General features: G+C 32.6%; 2 protein-coding genes across 2 annotated transcripts; one reads left to right on the forward strand and one right to left on the reverse strand.

Annotated features, from left to right (window-relative positions):
* Positions 1-6,307: 6,307 nt before the first annotated feature.
* LOC107962292 (protein MIZU-KUSSEI 1) lies at positions 6,308-7,319 on the forward strand. The gene has a single exon (XM_016898610.2). The coding sequence runs from the start codon at positions 6,567-6,569 to the stop codon at positions 7,251-7,253; it is 687 nt and encodes a 228-aa protein (XP_016754099.1). The 5' UTR covers positions 6,308-6,566; the 3' UTR covers positions 7,254-7,319.
* Positions 7,320-8,519: 1,200 nt separating this feature from the next.
* Positions 8,520-8,870, reverse strand: LOC107963182 (uncharacterized). The gene has a single exon (XM_016899753.1). The coding sequence runs from the start codon at positions 8,868-8,870 to the stop codon at positions 8,520-8,522; it is 351 nt and encodes a 116-aa protein (XP_016755242.1).
* Between the last annotated feature and the right edge of the window lie 9,902 nt (positions 8,871-18,772).

Raw genomic sequence — 18,772 nt, forward strand, 5'->3', positions numbered from 1 at the left:
TGGCAAAGGGCTTGGTAGATAGCCCTATGTTGTTCACACAGGTAGACACACGGGCGTGTGTCTACCTGTGTGAACAACATAGGGCTATGGGCGTGTTTTCAAGCCTTGTGTCCCCCGCACGTAAAAATTTCAAGTTAGTATGTATGGTAGTAAACACACGGACATAGACATGGTCGTGTGTCTCAGCCGTGTGGAGGACACAGCCTATGGCCACGGGCGTATGCCTTGGCTGTGTGCCTTAAATGGGATGCTGACGTCAAAAATAGAATGTCAATGTTTTTAGACACGGGGTAGTTCACGGGCGTGTCATGGCCGTGTGAGGGACACGGGCCAAGGACAAGGGCATGTGTCAGGCCGTGTGAAAACCCCTATAGGTTCAAAAATAGAATTTATTTCACACGAGTATTGGACACGAGCATGTCCCTAGGTGCTTAGGCCGTGGGTGCCATACGGGCCATCAGCACGGCCATGTCATAGTGGCCACACGGGCGTGTTGCCCTCCCATACGGGCGTGTGCCCTACTTCAAATGGTATTTTTCAATAATTTTCAAAGACGTTGGAATTAATCCCGAGATATGTCTAAAGCATGATTTGGGTCTCATAGGCCTATATTAAGAGCTTGTAAATTAAAAAGGAAAAGATTTAAATTTGGTCAAGTCTTGATGACTCGAAGAAGTTAGAATGCATGGGTTAAGTGAGCTGACGCCTCGTATCCCATTCTGGCGTAGGGCTCGGGTATGGGGTGTTACAAGACTAATAAGGTATCTGAACGTGATTGCATCCATCACAGGAGAATGTCTCTTCATAATCAATGCCAAGCCTTTGCAAAAATCCTTGTGCTACTAGTCATGCTTTATATGTTACGACTTCATTTTTCGCATTTCATTTTCGTACAAATATCCATTTATATCCTATCAACTTTACATATTTAGGTATTTGGACTATAGGTCCAAAACCTTTACGTTTAGAAAGTGAATTTAATTCTACTTGAATTGCGTCTTTTTATTTTGACCAATCTTTTCTATTTCTACATTCCTCAATAGATTTAGGCTCAGGATCCTCATTTTCTTTTGCTATTTTAATAGCAACATTATAAGCAAATTGTCGCTGGCAGTATATTTTTTTGGTTCTATCTTTTTCCTAAAGTAACATAACTTATTGATATCTCTTCGTTATCACCATTTTCAGGTACCTGGACATCTTCTGAGGCTTTTTTATTAGTTATATCTTTGGCCTCTTCTTAGGCACTTGCCTCCACAATATTACCATATTGAATAATTGCTCCTTTCCTTTTACAAGGATTTTTATCTTTGGAGTCGATTGGCCTTCCATGCTTCAAGCATGGATTATTTTCTTTTGCATTAACAATTTTCCCTATTGAGATATCAATTCGTATTGGAGCATTTTCAGCTGGTATGTGAGATTTTGTAATTCACTTTAGGTCAGTAAATGAATCTGGCAGTTGATTGTCGATATTTTGCAAATGTATGATCCTTTGAACTTCTTGTTTACATTGACTTGTGTGAGGATCTAATTGAGATAATGATGATCCATTCCATGTAATTTTTTTTACCTGTTATATTTTCTCTCACCCTAATGTTGGGAATATTGTTTCATCAAAATGACAATCAATAAATCGTACAATAAATAAATCTTCAGTTAATGGTTCAACATATTTAATTATAGAAGGAGATTTATAACCAACATATATTCCCAACCTCTTTTGAGGACCCATCTTTGTGCGTTGTGGTGGAGCAATTGGAACATATACTGCACATCCAAAAATTCTAAGATGAGAAATATTTAGCTTCTGACCAAAAGCCAATTGTAATGGGAAGCACTTATTATAACTTGCTAGCCTTAAGCGCATAAGTGCTGCTGCATGCAAAATAGCGTATCCCCAAGCTGTAACAGCAAGTTTTGTTCTCATAAGCAATGGTTGAGCTATTAATTGGAGGCGTTTGATAAATGATTTAGCTAAACCATTTTGTGTGTGAACATGAGCTATAGGATATTCAAATTTTATCCCAATTGACATATAATAATCATTAAAGCCTTGGGATGTAAACTTACCAGCATTATCAAAATGAATATTTTTGATTGTATAATCTGGAAATTGTGTTCTTAATCAAATTATTTGAGCAAGTAGTCTCGCAAATGTTAGGTTGCGAGTCGATAATAAACAAGCATGTTACCACCTACTATATGCATCTATCAATACCATAATATATCTGAATGGTCCATATGGTGGATGAATGGGCCCACATATATCACCTTGAATACGTTCCAGAAATGTAGGAGATTCAATCCCAACTTTAGTCGATGATGATCTAATAATCAATTTTCCTTGAGAATAAACATATATTACCTTGAATACGTTTCAGAAATGTAGGAGATTCAATGCCAACTTTAGTCGGTGATGATCTAATAATCAATTTTCCTTGAGAATAAGAAACACAAGATAAATCCTTGAATTCAAGTATCTTTTGGTTCTTTAATGAGTGTCCAATTGAATTCTCAGTGATTCTTCGTATCATAATGATTTGAGATGGCCTAATTGGTCATTCCAAATAGTAAAAGTATGTAGTTCTATAAACTTCTAGTTTGTAGTAACATGTGACTCAATTGGACTAATATGTGTATAATATAAACTTAATGAAAAATCATGTAGCCTTTCCAAAACATATTTCTTTCTATGTTCAACATTTGTAATATATAGATATTTAATATTTTTCTCATTCATAGTCTCAATATGATATCCATTAAGACGAATATCTTTAAAACTCAATAAATTTCTTTGAGACTTAGTGGAATATAAAGCATCATCAATGACAAATTTTGTACCTTTAGGTAATAATATAATAGCTCTTCCAGAGCCTTCAAAAGTTTTGAACTACCCGATATTATATTAACATGGGCATTACTTATTGTCAAATGAGAAAAATATTTTTTATTTTTGAGTATTGCATGTGTTGTATCACCATCTGCAAGACACATGTCTCTATTGATTTTAGGTCAATCGAAATGTTGTTGAATATTCATATTCTTCATAAAAACAAACAAAATATAATATGAGAAACATTGCAAATATTTATTAAATATATAAAATTATTCTTTATGCAAGAAAGTAAAACATACTTAAAACAACATAAAAATGTCAAAACAACATCAATTTTTCTAATGATTCTCAAAGAAATATGCCACATCTAGCTAAGTTATATTATTAAGGTCATTAAATTTATCACCCCCGTAGGCATGGTCAGTTTTAGTATTATAGTGAATATCCCCATCTTTTGCCTTCATTTCATCATTTTGGGATATAAAATTTGTCTCCATATGTTTTTCCTTCTTTTTAATGGATGCTTGATAAAGTTTCACTAAATGCTCAGGCATACAACAGGTATGTGACCAATGCCCCTCCATACCACATCGGTAGCATATATTCTCAACAATCTTTGAATGATTATTTTGACCACTTCTTTCTTATCTTTCATTATTATTCTTTTTTCTGGTGGTTAGAAGTATCATTGTTATGACCACCATGATAACGATTACTAGTACGTCCTCGACCACGTCCCCAACTACGTCCACGACTATGGCCTCGACTTCTATATTTTCTATTTTTATAAGTATTCTGTACTGCTACATTCACTTCAAGGAATGGTGCAGAACCAGTGGGACGAATTCCATGATTTTTCATCAACAATTCATTATTTTGTTTAGCCACCAAAAGGAATGAAATCAATTCAGAATACATTTTAAAACCTTTTTCATAGTATTGCTGTTACAGCAGCACATTAGTAGCATGAAAGGTTAAAAATGTTTTCTCTAACAAGTCCTCATCAGTTATGTTTTCTCCACATAATTTTAGTTGAGAACTAATTTTGAAAAGTTCTGAATTGTATTCACTTACAATCTTAAAATCTTGCAACCGTAAGTGCATCCAGTCATAACGAGCTTTAGGGAGTATCGCTATTTTCTAATGGTCAAATCGTTCTTTCAAATTTTTTCACAAATCAAGAGGATCTTTCACAAGGAGATATTTCACTTTTAATCCTTCATGTAGATGATGACGGATGAAAATCATTACTTTTGCCTTATCTTAATTCTATGCTTCTTTATATGCTAATATAGTATTTCCTAGACTTTTAACATCTAGGTGAATTTCAGAATCTAACACCCATGACAAATAATTCTTGCATGAGATGTCTAAGGCCGCAAATTCAAGTTTGGCAAGATTTGACATTATAACCACTTGCATCAAAATAAAAAAATATATATTAGTGAAATAATAAGCATTCTCAATCGTAAAATAATTCAATTATATATACCAAATTTGCTAAAAAATAATATGTATGTCAAATATTAGCATAGAGAGGAATAGTCATAATAATAACTTAACACAAATTACATTAATTGAAATTTCTTTTAATAAAAGATGTAAATATAATTATCATTATTAGATTTGAGTTGTAAAAATGAATGTGCAAATGTTACCCAAAGCAAATATTTCATCTAGAAAATAAAATAAAAGAATTATGAAAATACGTATACCATATATATTTTAATGGGAGTTATACGGGCAAATTATATAAAGTCGAAATGACGTGAACTTCACTATGAACTTGTAGAAGCTCGTGCTGATAACGTGTTATAAAACAATCAAATAAAAGAACACTTAAAATAAATAGATAATTTTCTCGTATCTTCTTTTCATTTACAAAAGAGTTTTATATATAAGCCATTGACATTCAATGCAACATAAATAAATGAAGCTTATTTAATTGTTTCATTAATACATACATTAAGCATCTTTAATAATGAATGGAGAGTTTTAACTCATTACTTTCATAAATGTTTAAAGATCATAAACATCCATTTAATGTATTTACAACATAAATATCTAACTCAAAAAAAAAAACAATAGTTTATAGCTTACTATTCAATTAAGCCTACCTATTAATATGGGCCGAGTTTGTCCGTGGTCAATCTGATTTAAGATATGCGTACCAGGCCCTTCAGTCTCATTTACTCTATTATCTTGCCCAGAAACAGCTTCTCTTTGATAAAATGGAAGATAGATTCATTTGCCACGACCTCGCTATTGGTATGTGATTCCAGTTTGTCATTAATGCCTCTTTCATCATTTATTAGAAGTGTTGGTTGTTGAAAAATGAAAATAATTCCATTTCCTCCTCTGGCAACCCAAATGAATCAGCTACCACCTTGCCAATCCAATTCTCACTCTCCATTATGGCTTTACTTAGATCATCAGACAATACTGAACAAGTCTTTGAAATCTTCTGACATAACTTCCTACTACGTCCTAATCTGACGACTTCTCTAAAGGATAAACGGATGTTTGTTTGAAATAGATATGCTACTTTAGACCCAATTATTTGTTTAGGCATAATTGTTCAAGCATGAATAGCCACAGATTTAAGCAGTGAGGAAAAAGCTTGGTTTAGAAAATGTTTAGGCTGGAAAACAGGTGTGTGGTGAAGAAATATAATTTCGAAAATTTATATTATTTGGAATTACTTTCAAAATAAAAATTATCCTAAAGATCATTTGAAATGAGAAAAAAAATGTTTAAAATAATTTTAAAAAAATTAAGATAAAATATGCCACAAGTTTTTATACTTTTCGTAAATTTAGAATTTATTATATGTACTTTTATTTCTAAGAATTTAGTCTCTTATTTTTTAAATTTTAAAATTCAAGCTCATATTTTTTTTAGTTACATTGTTACCAAATAAAATATTTTTTTATTTCAAACTATCACACTAATAAATTTAACAAAAATTAATTTAATAGTGTCAACAATTGGACCTAAAATTTAAAATTTGAAAAGTAAAGGACTAAATTTCTAAAAATAAAAATATAAATACTAAATCTCAAATTTGTGAAGAATACAAGACCTATAACATATTTTAACCTAAATTTAGATATGTAAAAATAATAAAATTATTTGACATAAAAACCAACTTTTAGAAGAAAATAATTTCTTTAGCTTTTTTCCTATTGGATCGGTTTAGTTACTAGAATAATAATATGCGAAAATAAATTATTTATTACCTATGCATTTCAATAGTTAAATATAAAATAAAAATTATTTAAAATATATTTACTAAAAATAAATGATAAAGCAATTAAATATTATCGATTAAATTAATTTATTACTTATTAAAATATTAAAACATGTGTAAAGAATAGGTACAATATTTAACTCTACTCAACAACATTGCTAAAATACTCATAAAAAATTACTACACAAAGAAACAACCTTGTAATTATTGAATATATAGCTTTTTTCACTTCTTATTGAGTTCTATAACCTTTCACTTCTTACTTGCAAATTATTATGTGACATTATTTTGAAAATATTGAGAAGTTTCTAGTCACTCCTCTTTTCCCTTTCTCACCTCAAAGATTCTAAGGACAATCAAACAAAGTGACTAATTAACCACCTGCCTCTCTCCCTCCTTTTATTTCCCAATCTCCATAGCCCCCCAAAATAGTATCCCTCAAGCTTCTTGAATTGGATAGTCTAATAAAGTCCAGTAATGCCACCACCACTTCAGTCTAGTCTATATTTCCCAATGGACAATCCAACAATACTGTCTTTACTCCACCCTACTCCCGGAGAGAAGCACAAAAATTCCAGTAATGGTGGCGCTCTCCTGCGTCTGTTTAAGCTTTTCCCTATGCTAACCTCAGGTTGCAAGATGGGAAAACCCCGCCGGAAGCCTTTGTTGAACCATACTGCTGCAACATGTACAATTTTTGGGTATCGTAAAGGCCGAGTTTTCTTAGCAATACAAGCTGATCCCAATTGTGTGCCAATGCTTGTGATCGAGCTACCGATGCTCACCAGCGTACTGCAAAAGGAAATGGAATCTGACGTGGTCAGAATAGCACTAGAGAGTGAGACCAAGACTCATAAAAAGAAACTGTTGGAGGAGTTTGTGTGGGCAGTGTACTGTAATGGAAGAAATATGGGTCATTCTATCAGGAAGAAACATTTGTGTGACGATGAGCTTCATGTTACGCAGCTTTTGCGAGGGGTGTCAACCGGTGCAGGCGTCCTTCCAACCCTAAATCACAAGGAAAGTAGCGATGGAGAATTAACCTACATGAGAGCAAGATTTGAGAGGGTGGTGGGTTCAAAGGACTCGGAAGCTCTACACATGATTAACCCAGATGGTGCACCTGGTCCTAAACTAAGTATTTTCTTTCTAAGATCTTATTAGAAAGCTTCAAATTTTACTTAACTATTTTCATTTAATGTAAGATCAATACATGTTTACGTATTGTGAGTCAAGCTAGCTCATCATACTGCATTAGTTGGTCTGTTACTTTCATGTTGTTGAAAGCCAATATCATCTCCTATTTCTGCCTTGAGGTTAACTTTTGAATCCCGATAAACTAGGTATCCTGTCTCAAAAATAGACAATGACATCACTGAGAAAAAACTTGTAGTTAATTCAATAGCTACACAATGATAGGGGAATCAAATCCAATAATAAACAAAAATGTCTAGCTTCATCTTCTTGGGGATAAAGTTACTGGAACATCACACAAGTTCAGAAGATATAGTTTAATAGGTCACTATTAGTGCAATAAAGGGTAATGCATTATCTAATTTATCTCAAATGAATTATTAATTTATAACCTAATTACTAATAAATATTAGAGATGAAAAACAAAAAAGTAATCTACAGCCTAATTGAATTAAGTAGGTGACATGTTGATATAAAATTTGTCGAGATTGCATTCACAATAAATAATTGTGTTGTTGTGGGACACGCTTTGAAGTATTGTGGGATCGGGTACTGGTTTTATTTTGTATTTTTTTTTTGTAGAAAAAGCAAATATTGGGAAAATATGGTCCTTGGTGATAAAATCATTTGTTTTTTAGATGATGTATTGTTTTCCTTTTACTATGTATATAATCTATATATATTCTATAATCTATAGATTATAAAAGCATATGATATAATTATAAATACTAAGTAAGTTACAATTATTAGTTACAAAATTTAATGAAAATAAAGGAAGAGAATAAAGTCGGATATATAGGGTAAGCCTTTTTAGTTTAATTTCTTTTTAACTCATTTGTGATCTTTTGTTCCTATGTTTTATTGAATTTAGTGAAAGTTTTCAAAAAAAAAAAAAAGAAAAGAAAAGAAGAAGAAGATAAACAATAGACATGGAATCATATTGTTGTTGAACCGAGTAGAACTAACGAAAATAAAATAAAATTAAAAATCAATAAAATCGAATTTTTGGGATTTTTATTCAAGTTTGGCCTTGATTTTTAACCAAAATTTTGGATTTTTTTCAATATGTTTCAGATCATCTAACTGTTTGAACCGTCTAGTTTCATATTCCTTGCTAAGAAGTGGTGGAATGAGAGTGACAATTCTTACTGCTAAAACCAAGTCAAGATTGACAAAACATTTCAATTCAAAAACAAAGCATTAATGCCTTTGAAACTTGATTGATTCTCCCTCTTCTCAAACTGAAGTTGCTGCTAATACTAAACAAAAAAAGATGTCATATCCTAGGTGGTGGGGGTTTGATGTTGGAACCGAAGAATTAGCCATTGGTTGCGGAGAATATATCCGGCTGTCAACGCAAGAAGAGCATTTTCTTTCAATCCATCCTTCACTCTCATACTCACCCTCCCCAATGAATTTCCTCCCAATGCACAGCCGTGCCATGGTGCCTGCCACTATGCCTAAGATTAAGATCTCCAAAAGTACGGCTATAACTGGACCAAAAGAAGCATGGCTAGTACTGCTAGAGTTGTATGGCTGCTGCGTTTCAGTCACTGGTGGTGGTTGCTGGATTAATGGCATTGCCATTTCGGAACTTACCCACAAGTCTACACCTTTTTATCCTTCTCTATGCTTTTAGTCTTTAAATGGTTGTAATTTGTAAAGGTTCATATTGTTGGCAAGTGCAGACTAGAAAGGATTTAGTTTAGAGTTTGATAGAGAATGAGAATAGAGCATTGCAACCAAAAATTTTCCCCTTTTATTTCAGGCAACAGGGCAAAGCCAAAGGGAGAAATTTTTTTCTCATTTTATATCTTTTTAAGATCTAAAAAAGGAAATATAATTTTTTGTAAAAGGAATGTCAAATTACATATTCCATTTCATCATATGTCAAAGAGTCACACAAAACTACTTGACGGAACTAACAGGAAAAAGTTGAATACAAACGGAAATATACGTTTCATAAGGGAAAAAAAAATCAAACTATAGTAATTGAAAGGACTAAATCCACCAATAACTTATAATACAAGGACTTCCAATAGAATTTGACCTTATCGAATCAAAGCCTTGTTTAATCATTTCTTGGAATATCTTCAATCGTGCGATACCAATCTCAGAGTCCAAGTCGATGCTTACCACTGACTCACTCACACTATAAAGATATTGTCAAATATAACTCTTATTTTCAGTCAAATTTGAGAAATAATCTTTCAGTTAAACTCTATTTATTTGTTTCAATCAAACACTAATTAGTTTAAATTATTTTATTATTATCTGACCTATGAATTTGGCCTATAAATAGGCTCTTTTACAACCTTAGAAAATACACCCATTAGATACTAGAACTCATAACACATTTAGAGAATTTTGTGTTTACGTTTTGAGGGTTCTTTGTATTAGGGTTTTTGGGGTTTAGTTTTTTATCTCCATCTTTTGTACTATTTGTTCTTTTGCCATTATAGTAAAATTATCTTTGCCCATGGTTTTTTACCCTCTTTACAGGGGTATTTTCACTTTAAATTTGTGTATTCAGTTTTTCAATTTATTCCACTATTTTTTTACTTGTTGCTTAATCGGGTCGATCCTAACAAGTTGTATTAGAGCAAGTTCAATTTTCATAGATCAGCTCATTTAGAGATGGCAATAACAAGGTTTGAAATTGAGAAGTTCGATGATGAGACAAATTTCAATCTGTGCCAAGTTCGGACGTTGACAATTCTAGTTCAATCCGGCTTGAAAAAGGTTGTTACCGGAAAAAAGCTGAGAATCTAAATAAAACAAAATGAGCTTGATGAAAAGGCTTTGTCTGCAATCCAGTTGTGCCTCGCGAATACGGTATTGCAGGAGGTATTGATGGAGAAAACCTCATCCGCCTTGTGGAAAAGGTTAGAAACTCTGTATGTGACTAAGTCTTTGGCTAACCGTTTAGTGTTGAAACAACGTCTATTTACGTTTCGCATGAACGAATGTGAGCTTCTTAAAGATCACATCAGTCAATTCATTACTCTTTTAAATGATTTAAAGAATGTTGAAGTTCATATTGACGATGAAGATCAGGCTATGCTATTATTGTTCTCTTTACCCCCTTCATACAAGTCTTTCAGGGAGACCCTGATTTATGGTAGAGACAAACTCTCGTTTGAATATGTGAAGGGTCATTTGTTGAGTAGAGACAAACTCGACAATGAGTTTCATTTGGATAGCAAGACAGATAGGCAAGCTTCCATTTTGTTAGCATGAAAGAAACGAGACAAAAGGTGTCGCTATTGTAAAAAGTTATGTCACGTCAAAACAAATTGTTATAAACTACGAAATAAAAGAGCTGTTGAAAGTAACGAGGAAGATGTAACTGGTGCTAATTTGGCCGATGAAAACGGTTATGATTTCTTGTTAGTGTCAATGAGCGATAACTCCAAGCTCATGTTCGAGTGAATCCTAGATTCGAGATGTTCTTTCCACATGTGTCCCAATAAAGAATGGTTCTCCACATACAATTCAGTTGAAGGTGGAGTTGTGCGCGTGGGAAACGATTCATCTAGTAAGGTAATTGGTATTGGTACTGTTAAAATTAGGATACACGATGGGACGATTATGACACTCTCAAATGTTAGGTATGTACCTGATTTACGAAAGAATCTCATATCATTGAGTATTTTAGACTTGAAAGGATGCAGAATCAACATCAAGTCGAGCAGCATTAAAGTATCTCATGGAGCTCTCATTTTGTTAAAAGGTAAAAGAACCGACAATTTTTATATTCTGGAAGGTTCTATAGTGACCGGTGAAATCGGACGTCCCTCGTCCATTATGGAGTCGAAGTCAACTCGTTTTGAGCAGAGGCAACTTGGTCATAGAAGGGAAAAAGGTATGACCGTTTCGTTCAAGAGAGGTTCACTTTTGGATGCAGGTTTTGAAAAGTTAGGGCACTGTGTTCGTGAAAATCAAACTCGAGTTAGTTTTGATTTGGCAGTGCACAAGTTGAAGGTTAGAAGTCATCTAGTTTTTAAGCACAAATTCGACTCAGTTAATTCCCTGCATAGTTCAAGATAGGCTCTGGTGGGCTTTGGCAAAAATGGCGTTGTGGAAATATGAGTCAAGGTGGAGATTTGTTAAATATGACTTCTATTTTCAATCAAATTTAAGGAATAATCTTACAGTTAAACTCTGTTTATTTGTCTCAATCAAACACTAATTAGTTTATATTATTTTTTTATTGTTTGACCTATGAATTTAGCCTATAAATAGGCTCTTTTACAACCTTAGAAAATACACTTATTAAATACTAGAACTCATAACACATTTAGAGAATTTTGTGTTTACGTTTTGAGAGTTCTTTGTTTTTGGATTTTCGGGGTCTAGTTTTTTATCTCCATCTTTTGTACTATTCGTTCTTTTGCCATTATAGTAAAATTATCTTTGCCCGTGATTTTTTATCCTCTTTGGAGGGATTTTTCCACGTTAAATTTGTATGTTCAATTTCTCAGTTTATTCCGCTATTTTTTTTACTTGTTGCTTAATCGGGTTGATCCTGACAGATCTATTTATGGCTAATAACTAAAAAGGCCTTTAATATATTATACATTGATTACATAATCCCTTGTACTATTTTTATAGCCTTTTTTACTCTCTTCATTTCAATATTAAAATAAAAATAATTTTAATTTATAAACTAATTTGCATTTAATGCTGCTAATTTGATGAGAATAAATTATTAAATAGATAATAACATAATAGTTTTTGAAAGTAAAACAAAATAAAATTTTTAAATTTTTTAAAAATTTCAAGAAATTAATATAAATACTCTTTTAAATTTTAAAAATTCGTAAAAAATTCTTATATTCATAACACACTTAATTTCTTTTTTGAAAATTTGAATTGCATAATAAAAAAATTAATATAAAACCTTGAAATTTAAAATAATTGTACTTTTAGTCATAAAATCAATACTTTTTTGGATAAAAATCATAGGTTAAGGCTATTAAAAATATCTCAAGAGCATTTTCCGTATATCTATATTTAAAATATTAATATTTCCACATTTTCTCTTTCCCCCTCATTGCTAGCCAAGGCCTGCGAACCTGCTAGCCATTACCTGCGAAGCTGCTCACTGAATTTCGTTATTTAAACCATGTTAGCGCCATCTTTAGTTAGGAAGATCATAACTCAATTTGCTTCAATTCAGAACTTGGGCTACTACAAGCCTACAACGGTTGTAATCCCCATGGCACCGAGAAGAATTGATCATGTGGCATCGAAACCAGAAATGTGGAAGCATTTGAAAGCGAGGGTGGAAGCCAAACGACTAAAAGTAGAGATGGGAAAGGTAAGGGAAGATCAAGAATGCTTAAGAGTTGAGCAGAGAAATTTAATAACAAGGTTTGGAGAGATTGAGAGGCAATACGATGAGCTGAAACAAGAAGCTGAGATGATTGCCAAGCAATCAGCCTTGGCTCGAATCAAGCAGGGTCTCATGTTGGGAATCTTAATAGCTCGTGACGGTGGACATTTGGTTCAAACTGCTATTCTTACTCGCCTCCTTGTGTGTGTTTCTATCCAAGTTATTATCATTTGATTAATTAAGATGCATGGGTATTTATTTTTATTTTAACTTTGATTTGCAGTGAAATTGTTGCCATGGAAAAAGCAAGTGCAATCTTGGCCGACGTCGAAGATGAAGAAGATCCATAGAAAACAAATGCAATGGAGTTTCTTCGAGCAGAACTTCGGTGATTTTTAATTTTTATGGAGTCTAATGCTGCGGTGTTTTGGTGCTTACGGGCGTTCCAAGGGTGCTTGTTTTTACGTGTACGTTGAGTGTGTTTTTGGATTGGAGAGGCATTTTTTATAGGTATTTGGCTGCCTCTCCTTATAATATTTCGTTTGTTTCATTTTCTATTTATGAAAAAATTATTTTTCTAATGTTTAGATGAATTTATGTAAAATATTTTTTGTTATTTAGTAGATTTTCTGAAAATATTTCATAAAAGTTATTTTCAATGAAACAAACATACATTTGAGATTTATGATAAGGAGTTTAAATGAAGTACTGAATTGATTACAAAATGATGTTACGGTGAAATTATAGTAAAATAAATCTTCATCATGTTAAGGATTAAATTATAAACTTTTTTTAAATTTATAATTGAAATAAGAGAAGTGATATACATGAAATTTTTTATGTGAAATAAAATATTATAATAAATTATTTGATTAAAGTTCTTATATTGTGAAAAAACAATTACATGGCAATAGGGACCAAATTGAAAAATATACAAAAGCTTAAGTGTGAAACAATTTAATATGTGAATAAGGAAATTATGATAAAAGTTTAATGAATGTGTTACGAGATGATGAAATATGCATAAAGTATTGTAAAGTTGAAATTGTGGGAAAATATGAAATTTTTATGATGACAATAACTAAATTATTAAACTTGAAAAAATGTAGATGAAATAATAGAAGTGAAATACATAGAAATTTGATATGTAAAACAATATATTAGGATACTATTATGTGATTGGAGTGTAATAAGAAAGAAAATTGATTTAATATGATTAATTATTGAATATTGAACTTTTTATGACAAAAAGAGACTAAATTGAAAAAAGTTATGAAAGTTTATAAGAAAATATTTGATAAGAGAAGAATGTAGTTGAGAATGTAACATTCTGGTGCTTTGACCTAATGTTAAGGTCGGGTGTGGCGGTATTACAATCAAAGAGTCTTATCATTTTAGAAAATATCTTATGGAAAAAAAAAATTGGTAAGACATTTTATTGGAATAAAGGGATAATTTTACGTTGACTATCCTATTCTACATGAAACAAATATCGAAAAAGGCTAAAAATATGTTCTGTAAAAGTTTTTAAGTTGAAACAAACGTAACCTTAAACTAAATTATCTCACTAAAAATACAATATATCTTAGCATTACACTCAACTATTTATCTTTAGCTGCTCATGTTTTATTAATATTTTCATTAATTTTATTCTTTTAAGTTTGGCATAGTACTAGAAAGTTATTATAATAAGATTTCATACGTTTCCTTGATATGCTGTATAAATTCCATCTAATTTGTAAATTTTCCATGGTTTTAAATGCTTACTTTTGAAATTTTAACTTATATTTGGAATAAATGCTATATTTTGGGATTACTGAGTAGGTTAAAAGAATGGAATAAGGATTGTAAATATTATTATGTATTTATCCATATTCAATATTTTCTATAATTTTATTTAATTTAAATCAAATTATTTAATAAACAAATAATTAAAATTTTATAAAGGAAAAAAAAAGAAATCCATTGAATTTTTTCCAAACTTGATATGAGATATGAATACGTGTATGATAATAATTTATGACTTCAAAAAGTAATAAAATGATTGGTGCTTAACAACTTTAATTTTTAAGATGATATAATATTAATTGTAGAAAAAGTGAAGCATAAAACTAAAAGTACTCTTTGCTTTTGTACAAATAAATTAGAAAAAGAATTGGATAAACTTGATATTGAATAATTTTTGTGAATTATAAGAGGATATAAAGTTCCGATAGTAATGCGATTAGTGCGACTCAAACCCAAACTACACTTTAGACGGTGGTCACCCTAACCATTAAGCCAACATACAGGTAGGATATCGAATAATTTTTAAGATTAATTTCTTATCATTATATTTATTCTCATATAGATAAATCTTATTTTATATTTTTAATTTTACACTTAGGAGATTAGAGTCTAAAACTAGAAAGTACTTTGCTTAAGGCGTGTTCTTTTTATAAAATGTTGAGTGAAGTTCTGGCAAGTGGAAACTTCAAACTTATAATAGGCTCTGAGATAAGAGATAGGCACACCTTACCCTCTTGCTTTTGTGCACATAAATTAGAAACTTGATATTTGATTGAAATGATATTACTGACTTAATTTAACATTAATTTGGTCAAAAGATTTTCTTAAAAATTAAATTAATGAAATTTATACTTTATTCAATTGTTATATAAATTTCATATAAATTGATTAAAAAAATATAGATTTTATAATTTTATTTTAATTCTTAAATAAGATAATAAACGCATTCAAATTTACATCTTTTTACACAAACAATAATAATGATAAGAATCGAATTAACACTCAGTTGACGATATAAATATAATTTTAGTACTAATTTTTTCTTTCTATATAAACAGGGTGATTGAAATTTTATAGATTTGCTTGTTACTTACTGGTGAACAACGGGAAAGACGTGGGAGCAGTTTCAGACTTGGATTAAATATAGAAATTTACATGAAGAATCCTAAAAATGATGACAAGGACAAATAGTAAGCACAAAAGCTGGTCGTACGAATCTATGCCAAGGTAAATATACGAATAAATCAGTTCCCTTTGCCCTCTAGGGTTCGAATATAGTTTTTTATTTTTATGTTTTGTGTAGATTTTATAGTTTATGTTCAAGGTACATGTATACTTCTTCTAATAATATCGTTTTTAATATTTAAATATGTGTTCTTTTTTAAAAGTCTAATATACTTTACTACTACACAGGGACGAAGCGAAAATTTTTTTTAAGGAGGGTCGGATGAAATTTTAATTTTTTAAATTTTATATCTTTATAATTTATAAAGGATTAAATCGAATTTTTATAATTTTAGGATGGTCAAAGTGTAATTTTACATTTACTAATTTTTTTTTAAATTTAAAGGCCTAAAAAGTAATTTTACATTTTAGAGGGGGCCGGGGCCATGCCAGCCCCCCTGGCTTCGCCCCTGCCACTACACTTAACAATTATTAGTAAATTCATCTAAACAAATTATAAAAAAAAAATTACAAGGCCAAAGAAATAATTATTAGGTACATGCTTTATTTTTATTTTTAGGTATAATTACAGATAGCTCTTGTCCGTTTTTCAATCTCAAATTAATTTTAATATATTCAAATAAATTATTTTTAACAATAACTATTTCATGATTTAAACTTAATTCAAATATTTAAAGGAAAATCGGGCTTCATTTTTTCCATCCACTTGTGTCATGGTTGTGAGTGAGTTGCGTATGGGAGCCTGCAACCATGGCACATCTATGCGATCTATTAAGAGGGAATGAGGTCATTTGGCCCAATCAGACTGGCCCGTTGCTTAAAGAGATTGAAGGTCCATCTACAAGCTTGACAAATATGGAAACATGATCTTCGAAGATATGCAATCTTAGATATGATATGTAATCTTAGAAGATATGATTTTGTAATCTTAGAGAATTGATTTGTAGATACCCTTTAATCGTAGCCATTGATGTACTTGATCTGTACCGTTGGATTTGGCGATGCTCAACTATAAATAGAGGCCTCTCCCCTCATTGTAAATCACTTGAGTGTTTTTTTTTTGAGCAATAAGAATTCTTAAGAGCATTCACTCAAAATTCTCTCTCTTGTATTCTTAATTTTTTGTGGCTTATTCTTATTTCGTTCTTCGTTCATCTTGTTGGTTTCGAGTTGCTTTCGTTTGAGTTGGATTTTGGTGGAGGAATTCTGTTGAATCCTCCTATTGTGGGAGTTAGGCTGACTTAGGCATTTTAGAGTAAGAAACTGCCTAAGGCCGCACGAATTGTGAGGCAAAAATCCTAAGTCCGTGATGTTGGTATCCGAGCCAATTTCAAAAGCACTTTTGAGAAATGTCGAAAGAAGTTGTTGATCAGAATGAGCTAATGGAGACCCTAGGAGGGATAAAAAGGCTAGTCGATCAAAGAATATGCTGTCAAGCTTAGAAAATCAAGTGATTAATCTCAAGGAGTCCGTTGGTGACATGAAGGATACACTCAAAGTGGTTCTTATCCGTATGGAGAAACTGAGGGAAGATAGCAAGGAGTTTGTGTTGGACACTCTTAGATCCACTTCGGAAAAATTGATGGTGAGGGATGAAGATCTTAAGGCCTTAGTGACTGCCATGAAAGAGGAGATTGCTAAGCTTAAGGGGGAGCTCACAATCTATAAGGCTGCCCTGGAAAGTCGGATGTTGGCTTTGGGACCGAAGCAACGTTATGTGGATGTTCTAAAACCAGAGAAGTTCAAGGAGGCTAGGTCCGCGAGAGAAGTGGACAACTTCCTGTAGTAATTGGAGCAATATTTTTGAGCAATGGGCATTGAGGATGATACCACCAAGGTAAACACTGCTTCCAGTTACTTTTCTGATGTTGCTCTCTTGTGGTAGAGATGTAGGTCCACGGATGAGAAACGTGGAGGAATGGCTATTGGGACTTGGAAGAAGTTTCAAAGAGAGTTGAAGAAGCAGTTTTATTTGCAACATGCTGAAAATAAGGCTCATGCTAAGTTGCGTCAGCTTACGCAACAAGGCACCATTCGAGATTATGTTTGGGAATTCAGTGAGTTAATGCTTCAAATCTCAGACTTGAATGAGAAGGAAGCATTCTATTGGTTCAAGGATGGGCTGAAAATGTGGGCTAAGCAAGAGTTGCATCGCCTAGGTATCACTGAATTGACTGTAGCCATGGCTGAGGTAGAAAATTTCTACGATGCTGGGGGAAGAAAGTTTGATAATAATGAGTCTTCCAAGCCCAAGTCGAAACCCAAAGGCAATGGTGGGGGAGACAAGGATCAAGGGGAAAAGAATGGCGAAGGCCCAAGGGCTAGTCAAGGTAAGGCTTGGGATAAGAAGGGACCATTGAAATGCTATCTTTGCCAAGGCTCATATAAGATGAGAGTCTGTCCGAAGAGAGTCACTTTCCATGCCATAGAGGCACTCAAGGAAGCCAAAGATGACACTAGAAGTCTTAATTCAATATTAGGTGGTGTCGAAGAGAAGGCAAGTAATGGGTTGATAGTTGTGGATATCATCGTAGTTGGTAGAGGATTGAATACACTTGTTGATATTGGTGCGTCTGACTTATTCATTTCTGAAGAAATGGCGAAGAAACTTGGGCTTAAAGTTGAAGAAGATTCAGGACGAATCAAAACGGTGAACTCGAAAAGCATTCCCATAACGGGTGTGGCAAAAGGGGTGGAACTCAAACTTGGCGAGTGGACCAGCAAAGCAACTATTAAGGTAATCCCACTCGATGATTACGATTTTGTTGTTGGATTAAGCTTGCTTGACCGAGTTAATACGGATATTCATCCTTCTGAGAATTACACGACGATCTCTGACTCGAACCGTCGATATATTGTGCAAATAAAAAGAAAGGGAAGTATGGAGGGAAAAGCATTGTCAGCGATCCAATTTGCCAAAGGAGTACGTAGAAATGAAGTCTCCTATCTAGCTACCTTGAGGGAAAATGTGGAGGAGAAATCCGAGGGAGAAATTCTGTAACACCCCTCACCTGTATCCAACACCGGGACAGGGCTCAACGCATTACCGGAACTTTAACATTCATAAACATACAAAATCGAGTCACCATTTTCGCCCAAAATTTAAAACTTCTAGAACATAAGCATGTTGTCCCCTATACAGGTCGTCGAGGCCTATAACCTACATTAAAGCGGTTCG

Source organism: Gossypium hirsutum, chromosome A03, assembly GCF_007990345.1.
Source record: "Gossypium hirsutum isolate 1008001.06 chromosome A03, Gossypium_hirsutum_v2.1, whole genome shotgun sequence".
NCBI lineage: Eukaryota > Viridiplantae > Streptophyta > Magnoliopsida > Malvales > Malvaceae > Gossypium > Gossypium hirsutum.